This window comes from Mirounga leonina, unplaced genomic scaffold, assembly GCF_011800145.1.
Source record: "Mirounga leonina isolate KUSES-001 unplaced genomic scaffold, KU_Mleo_1.0 Mir_93, whole genome shotgun sequence".
Lineage (NCBI taxonomy): Eukaryota > Metazoa > Chordata > Mammalia > Carnivora > Phocidae > Mirounga > Mirounga leonina.
Window position 1 is genome coordinate 15,976,847 of NW_023270854.1, and position 9,056 is coordinate 15,985,902.

At 46.6% G+C, this 9,056-nt stretch overlaps 1 protein-coding gene across 1 annotated transcript in view; it reads left to right on the forward strand.

The window, feature by feature from the left end:
• Positions 1-7,997, forward strand: part of CCBE1 (collagen and calcium binding EGF domains 1) — a 223,382-nt gene extending 215,385 nt beyond the window's left edge. Inside the window, exons 8-11 of the mRNA XM_034995890.1 lie at positions 1,237-1,376; positions 1,478-1,513; positions 2,218-2,253; positions 3,875-7,997. Of these exons, the coding sequence (XP_034851781.1) occupies positions 1,237-1,376; positions 1,478-1,513; positions 2,218-2,253; positions 3,875-4,108 (446 nt within the window). The 3' untranslated portion in view covers positions 4,109-7,997. The remainder of the gene's footprint in view (positions 1-1,236; positions 1,377-1,477; positions 1,514-2,217; positions 2,254-3,874) is intronic.
• Positions 7,998-9,056: the final 1,059 nt, after the last annotated feature.

The following is a 9,056-nucleotide window of genomic DNA, read 5'->3' on the forward strand; positions in this document are numbered from 1 at the left end:
TCCTCCGATCCTTCCTTTCTCTCTCCTTATTTCCAGCATCGGTTTGTGATGTCCTCCATTGAGATGTATTGGGACAGCTTGGAGAGATAAAAAGGTTTCTCTTATCCATAACTAAAAGTCCAGTCCCAGGGCTTACGATGAATCACAGACTAGAGTGTCAGCATGGGAAACTACACTGGGTTCGTGGTGAGGGGGTGGTTGCTGCTCCCCCGACCCCCCTCTCATGTGTAAGATGTTGCCATTCGCACATCAAAGCCCCACATTCTAAGGACACTTGACATACAGTGATCTCTGAAGTTCATTGATTGTGTAAATGAAGGCAAAATTAGGAAAGCCACTATCAAGAAAAGAACAGGTGTTGTGGGGATGTGGAGAAAAGGGGTCCCTTGCACCATGTTGGCAGGAATGCAAACTGGTGCGGCCACTGTGGAAGACAGGATGGAGGTTCCTCAAAAACTTAAAGGTGGAACTAATATGATCCAGCCATCCCACATGTGGGTACAATATCCAAAAGAATCAAAAGTAAGATCTTGAAGAGATGTTTGCATACCTGTACACATGACAATGGTATGCACAATAGCCAAGCTACCTGTGTCCATCCGTGGATAAATGGACAAACAAAAGGTGTATATAGCCGTGGAATATTATTCTGTTGTGTATGTATGTGTATGGATATAGTTATATACATCTATATTTGATACATTAGCTAATGTATATCTACTATATACACACACATTATATAGTATTATGGTACACAATGAAGTAAGCTATTCTCTTACAGAGAAGGGGTGTCGAGATGTTTTTTGAGAACTGTGGTCTACCATGATTATATAAGGATGGAGAATTCTGCTCATGTTAAGTTTAAAATGCCTATGGGGGGGGCGCCTGGGTGTCTCAGTCGTTAAGCAACTACCTTTGGCTCAGGTCATGGTCCCAGGGTCCTGGGATTGAGTCCCACATTGGGCTCTCTGCCCCGCAGGAAGGCTGCTTCTCCCTCTCCCACTCCCCCTTGCTTGTGTTCCCTCTCTCACTGTGTCTCTCTGTCAAATAAATAAATAAAATCTTTTAAAAAAATAAAAAATAAAATGCCTATGGGGCATCTTAGTAGAGCTATCAGAAGGCAAATGGCAGATTGCAAAGACAAATGGCTGCAAAGGGCTCCCAGACTCTCTGGTCATCCAGAGCCCTTGTCCTCCTTGTGGGATGTGGAGCTAATGAGCTGTTCTTTTATTACAGGCTCACCAGGACCAAAGGGGAGCCCAGGCTTCCCCGGTATGCCGGGCCCTCCTGGGCAGCCCGGCCCGCGGGGCTCAATGGGACCCATGGGACCATCTCCTGATCTGTCCCACATTAAGCAAGGCCGGAGGGGCCCTGTGGTCAGTATTTTATCGGAGATCCATTTACTATTGTTGGGGGCAGCGTGTGTTCTTGTCCCATGCATTTTCCTTCTGTTGAACTAGATCCCTTTGTCTTGTAGGGTCCACCAGGTGCACCAGGAAGAGATGGCTCTAAGGTCAGTCTTATGAGTGGTCCTTATAGCCCAAGTTTTCCCAGTTGCAACCTATTGGGCAGGCATCAAGTAAAGCCCAAGCACTGCGTCCTCTCCCCACTCTGTACATAACAAAATTGAGACACTCTTTTCCCCCAAGCTGGAAAGAAAATCTAAGATGTAAACAACCATAATAACAACAACAACAAAAAAAAACCCCACCAAAACCACCCCTAAGAATGAGCACCAGTGTGCATTTTAAACAGGCCCCTCTGCAGCAGGGGGTTTTTCTCTTGGGCCAGTGTTCTTCGGCAGGGCTGTGTGGTGTGTCCCCACTCCTTTGACATGTTTACTTCAAGAACAGGAAAAGCTCCAGTCTCTGCGAGTGGGTGCTTTCACTTCCAGAGTTCCCCGCTGCTGCCCCCACAAATAAGTCAGAATGCATTACTTTAGAAAGTTACTTCACAGTTTGCCTGGAAATACAAGCAATGCTCTTGTCTGATCCGGTTTGAAAATACACGGCCCTGGGGAAAATCGGAATGAGAGACACTTGACCCCAGCAGTTCTATTCAAACAAATGGTCCCTTAAGTCCAGCTGCAGGCTTCCATTTGTTTCTGATAGAAAATACTTGTTTGTGTAGGTCAATGGTGATGGTGGGGGTCTACATAGAGCCCAGGGGTGGCTTCCCATGTGGTCCCCCAAGCTAATCTGACCTTTCTGCTTGCAGGGGGAGAGAGGAGCTCCTGGACCCAGAGGGTCACCGGTGAGTAGCACTATCTGCCCCGCTCCCTCGGGGGGAATGTCCTCCGGAGTGTAGCTCTGATGAGCCTGTAAGATGGTCTTACCAGCAACAGCCAGCCCCTTCTAGCCATGACTCAGCTACCCAAGGGGAACTCAGTGGTTTAGAGGAGAATATGGAGGACTTTAAGAGCTAATTGGGATTAATTTTTTTTTCTTTTGTCATGGCAAGTCTTTATGTGGGAGGTCTTAAGATTAAAAAAAGCCAGTATGCCATGAGTCTATTTCCAGGTATGTCCTAAAACATCCGACAGGGCTGTCATAACTCTGAACACTTAAGAGTTTAGCCAGCACTGCAACTCTAGCAGGTCCAATGAGCAGGCCTATCCCCAAAACCCCGCAGACACACGCATGGCTGCTTAGGACCGCCGAGAATACATTGGCTTGGATATATGTTAGTGTCTGGGAGACTAAAAAATGAAAATTAGTAGTATCCAAAGCACAGAAGAGTCAAGCAAGTCCATTGCTTTGGAAAAGATCGGTGTCATTTCTGAAGACCGACAGACAGCCTCGGCTTGGATGCAGGAGGTCTGGGTTCTCATCTCAACCCTTCCACCGATTAGCTGTCTTGTCCTGGCCATCCTTAGCACCCCCGGATGTCTGTCCGTCTGCTCATTTGTGCAACGGCAAGCGGGATCTGAGCTGCCACTCTTCAAATGAGCATCAGTGACTATCAAAATACTCTCCACCACTAAGGGCTTTGCAGTTGGAGTTTTGGAAGCGGCAGCTACAGCATCAGAGGCTGGGCATGATAAGGATGTTACTGCAAAGCCGCGAACGAGCCCAAACCTTGCCAGTTCACACATTAATTTGACATGCCCCACACAGCGCCACAGAGAAGTTAAAGCTTAACAAATACTATGCAATGATAGAAAATGTTCAGTCCATAGAAAAATGAGGAAGGCCTTGGACTTTTCCCAGTCAATGGGGCACGGATGTCTTTACAACATTCTTTCAACTGCATTCAGGTCGCAGTTATAGTCAATGATCCTTATAAATGTTTTAGTCATTTCCTTTTTTAAAAGATAATATTTAGAGCATTTTTGATACTCTAAGCCCTTTATATATATAAACTCATTTGGATCCTCACTTACGAAACCCTATGATGTTGAGGCTATTATTATCTCCAGATAGAGAGATGGAAACCCAAAGAAATTGAGTAACCTGCCCAAGACCAGCTAGTAAGTGACAGAGCTGAGAGTCAAACCCAACAGAGTCCCAACCTCTTGACCACTACTCTACACTACCCCGTTTTCTTTGGAAAGTAACATAGGAGGGTTCTTCTCAGATTCTTTCATTCTACCAGATTTGACGTAGCTGAGAATTGGGAGGGAGGAGAGAGAATGTGTCACCACAGCTCATACGGGAGATGAATTAGGAGGCAATCTTAAGAACGCTCCCCCACCCCCACCCCTCCAGCCGCCAGCTACTATAGTAGTTGTTTACTCCATTTGGGACACAGAGTTATCAACTAAGTAGTTGCCATCAAGCAGGGGGAATAGCAAATCATGGAGCCTATAGAAGCCATGGCTTTGCACAGGATTGAGTCTGTGGTCTTCTGGCTTTGATTCCTCTCCTGTGCGCAGGGACCCCCTGGGTCTTTCGACTTCCTGCTCCTTGTGCTGGCTGACATCCGCAATGACATCGCCGAGCTGCAGGAGAAGGTGTTTGGGCACCGGACACACTCTTCAGCAGAGGAGTTCCCTTTACCTCAGGAATTTTCCAGCTATCCGGAAACCATGGATTTTGGCTCTGGAGATGAGTACCCAAAAAGAACCGAGATGAGGGACTTGGGACCCACAAGAGACTTTTACCCTTAGCACATCCCATCATCATCATGCCAAAGGAGGAGAAAAGAGTGTTTTCACCTGCAGTTAAATCATATACAGAGAAAGAAAAAAAAAAAAAAAAAACCCAACCCACTGGAGACCTAGAAAAGATACATCTTTAATTTCTTTCACTCTTTTCCTGCCTTTTTCCCTCCTGCTCTTCTTCTAAATAATATTTTCAGAGTCCCCTGCCAGAGACATGAGGGAGTAAGTCACTCATTTACCTGCTTCCCTCCAAGAGCCAGCTGGGGGCGGGGGGGGGGGGGGGGTACATATTGGAACTTTCCTTTTACTTCCTTCTTGTTCACGAGTTTCTGGATTTCTGAGTTAGGTACTCTCATGGTGTCTTAAAGTTTAGCAGAATATCCAAAAGGGAAAGGTGGCAAGGTGAACTCTGAGAAGACATGAGGTTACTTATTTAAAAAAAAAAAAAATAGTTATGTGTCCAAAATAGACTATTACTCAGTATTAAAATTAGCCTTCTTTAATTAAAAGGGGGAAGACAACAATGTATGTTTACCTTGGTGGATAATTCTTTTTCCTTGTCAATCTAATATATTTTAAATATTCTATCTTCTTATCCAACCTTGTTTCCCAATTTTGATTAAAGGAAGGAGGGAAATAAGGAGCAGAGATTAGGGAAGATGGAGGAAAATTATAGTTCCTCTATATTTCCTGTCCTATGAGTTGCCACATTCTAAATTCCAGTATGACTATTAAGGGTTTGTGCCATGCATATCTGTAAGTTTCCTCTTCAGAGAAGATTATTACTCTAGCTGTAGGAGTAAATCCTCTTCTCAAAACAAAGTAAATGAATGAAGTGCCCAGATTCTCATTAGAATAATGGGCTCCTGGTTTGTCAAGACGTTTTAAAGCTATTTGATCAAATGAATGGGCTTGCTCAGTAAATCACGGATTGTTAAATAAGGGTGGCCGACCCTTAGGGACCCCCGCTGAGTGGCCTGACTCTGGGTGCCCGGGAGAGGCCGTTACACTGTGATCCTAGTTAGATCAGTGTGCACTGATCTAGCTGGAGGCTGGAAGGAGGTGGCTCGCTTGGGTCACTGGGGAGGGAGGAGGGGAGCCTCAGGCAGGGTCCCCACAGAATCGGCAGAGGCAAGTCAATTTGCACTCCTTGGGAATTGGAAGTCCTTGTCTGGGGCCAGCGAAGCTTGCCAATCCAGAAAGTAACACACTTTTGGACATCCTCTTGCATGCAGAGCGAAGAAATAACAGTTTTTCTTGTTTGGCAGACATTTCCTTCCCACTATTCCCATTTTTCCTTAATTTTCCATCATTTAGTCCAAGTTCTAGTTCTCACAGGCCTTCTCCTTGATCCGCCTTCCTCAGCAGATGTGGGAAGCAGCTGGGAAAGGGGTGTATTCTCAAACCTGCCAGTGAGTCTGTGGTCGTCCATACACCTCTGGGTCCCAGAGGGAGGCGTATTCCAGAAAAGACTTCCTCTGGTTCCTTAGAAATGGGAGCAAGAGAAACCCTGAAGAGACCAGCAGGAGCATTATCTGCTCCTTTGGAATATCATCGGGGAACCTCTTGGTTTTGATGGGGAGCACATCGTTTTCCTCAAGTCCCCATTGGATCTGCCACCCAGAAAGGCAGCCACCTGTTCGGGGGCCCTTTCCCCCCCTATACTGAGGGTCACAGATGATGCTGGTCACACACTTGCTCATGGTGGGGTTCCTCTTCCCTGCCCTGCGATTTCTCCCCACATTTCTGGGAGGTGTGTGTGCTTGCCTCTCTTTTTCTTTGTTGCCCTTCATTGAACTCTCCTCCTAGGAAAGCTTGTTGACGAGAGCACTGTTGGTGTGCGGACACCCGCCTCCTTGCCACCTTCTCTCTCCAGAACGCTAGGAAGGGCTCCCGTTTGTGGGTCTCCCGCGACAATGACCTGCCCTGCCTTGTTGCCATCAGGGTACAAGTACTGACTCCAGTCAGTCAGCCACTCCCTGGGCTTTTCGTTTCTTCCTCTTACACAGTTCCCGGTACCAGCCCGCCAAAAGGTCACAGCGACAAGCAAATGCATTCTCAGTGCTCCTTTTCTAGCATTTTCCCTCTCCCTTCAGTCTCTCCAGAGTCTGATCTCCACAGCCGGAGGCCTCGCCAACCTCGGGTTCACCGAGAGCTGAGCTAAGCAGCTGTTGATTCCCATCTGGAACGCATTTAATGCTGCCTGTTTGCAGAGCACAGTATTTAAAGGGTGTGGATGGATGGGTGCCAAAGCAAATTATTCACAGGTCTTATGAAAGATGATTAGGTCCATCTTTGATTTTTTTTTTTTAATGAGGATTTGTGTTTAGAAATACAAACTTCTTTATTGTCAAATTCTAAAATGCAACCAAAACTGCATGTTTGACCAGAGGCTAGGATAATATATATTAAAAAAGGAACTGAAGGAAGCAATATCTGGCATTCATGAGCCTACTCTACATCCTCTTCTCCAGCAAATCACACAAGAACCTGTAGAACTTCAATCTGCTAGATGAGGGCAGTTTATAGTTGTTCATCCTCAGATTTTAAAAACTTGGACTGCTATTCAGGACCAAATAGGTACTCTGTATGCCCAAATTATACTGTTCAAAGATAAGACACAATACTGTTACTCCTAATGTATCTTTAGGTTATGGATAGAACGTCAAAGCTCATTGGCTAAACAGGGCTTCTCAAAACCTAATGGGGGATAGCATTTGCTACAGCTTTGCTAAGCCACTCCGTGTTTTATGGGGGAGAAGAGATCTTTGTAGAAATGTTGACTTTTCATTTTTTGCATTGCGTCCTGATAACTAGAATTTAGAATAGGAACCTAATCATTGCTTTTGTTTTTGGAAAGCTGTGGGAATAAAAATAGGCTGTTGAAAATAGTGCAAGGAGAGCATACATTTTAGTTGAGGAAAATCCTCCTCCCTCCCCAGTTCCAGAAGGAGAAATTATAAGCTTTATTATGCCGAGGTGGGGGGGGGGGGGTGGTACAAAGGCAAAGCTGCCTTCTCTGTCCTGGGTTTATGCCGCCATCCGCCACTGAGTGAACTGACCAACTGAAGTCATCTCTGCTGTATAAACTCAGGCAGGGGTCCATATGCACACTGGCACACCAAATACCAGGTGAAGGGCACCCCGGTCCTGGTCCTGCTCCCTCTCCAGGATTCACAACTACTCTTTGCCTTGTGATGGCTTTTCCCAGGCAGGCAGGGGCAGATCGTCGCTGTGACTAGGCGCCAGGCACCTCCTTGCACCGAGGGCAAGTCCCTCATCACATTTTGGGTATCACTGCCCCTCCCACTCCCCAAGGCCGGCCTGTCACACACAGACAGGAGCCTCATTGTGCAACCTTGACATCTCTCAGATAACCTTCCTGAAAGGGAAATTTATTTGTAGGAATCCAGGCCAAACAGCTAATAGAATAGAGCCATCTCAAGTTGTTGTTAATGAATTCAGGGAAATAGATGAAGTTTTTCCTGGCATGGTCAGCGTGTGTATTTCCCAACAAATCAAAAAATAATTTTCCATATGAAGGAAAAAAAAAACCCTCTTGACTGTAATTGTTAAAGCATAAAATCTTGGACTTCACAGCCTCCTTCAAAAAATATTACTGCTTTAGGGAAAGTCTAGAAGACAGACCCTTCTACACATCCCCCAGAGACCCTCAGCATTCTTTATGAGATCCTAAGAGCACGTGCCCTGGAGGATTCTGTGTGTGTCACGACTTTTTTTATTTCGCAGTGACTAGTCCTATACTTCAGTAGCTGGGTTCATTATTTATAACAGGTCCATATTACAGTTGAGCTAATATTCAAACAGTTATGGATGTGATACTATGAAGTACTTTTGATAAGATTATATATGCTTAATAAAGTTATTTTTCTTATGTGGTTGTGCTGTGTTTTGTCCTGATTCCTGATCTTGGGGAATGAGCTGTCTTCTTACAAGGTGAAGACAAGGAGATGGAGACATTTCTCCCAAGAGCTGGAACCTGCACTCTGGGGAGGCTCCCTCCTGGGGTGTGTGGACCCAACATTAGAGTCTGAGTCAAGGTCTAACGGCCCAGGTTCCACTGAATCTGAGTCTCAAAGGCCCGTGTCTCCAGCTGGGGAGGATCCTCGGGGACACCCCCCCGCCCCTGCCGGGGTGGGCTTTTCAAATCAGAACTCTCTGGGGATCATTGGAGAGGCCTTAGGAGCTCACAAAATGGAGGCCTGTGAGGGTCCCGCCCCCTAGTCCTATTGAAGTACGAGCGACTCCGTTTTCAGTTGGTTCTGGATTAGAATTCCACATAAGGTTGCCTTTGGAGGAGAAACTACCTAAAAGAGAGGGTGGGGAGGAAGCCCCTTGAGTTGGTAGCTGAGGTCCCCTATGTGAGGACAAGAAAAAGGGAATTGTCATCAGGTAGGCTTTAGGGGAGGAGGAGTTCCGTACTAAAAAGGGAGGATGCCTCTATGAGATTTGTAGCACTCATTAGCAGGGTGCCTTTAACATGCCGAAGCTGGCCTGTATTTATACGTCTCATTTTCCTTCTGCAAATATTTATCAAACGCTTGTAAGCTGCACGCTGTGCTGGGCTCTGCAGACACAACAGGCAGCGAGAAGCCCTAATCCCCATCCTCCTGGGAATCTCTGGCAACACAGACAAGGATCCTCCCAGGCAAGATCAATTAATCACGAAACTATGCAGTCACAAACTGTGATAAGCCCTGGGAAGAAGTGCTTGGAGAGCCAGGCCCAGCCCTTGCCAGCAGGAGCCGCCCGGCACTCCCTGCCCCCCCACCCCCCAGAGTGGCAGGCGGCACCCAGCAGCACCCAAGCCTCCAGCCCTCGCGGAGAAAAGCTTCACGAATCCTCTAGGGGAAGGAAGCCCAGGGAGATCTGGGAGGCTGCTTCATATGTGATCTCTCCAGCCTTCTTAATTTAAACAGCAGCTCGCGACCTG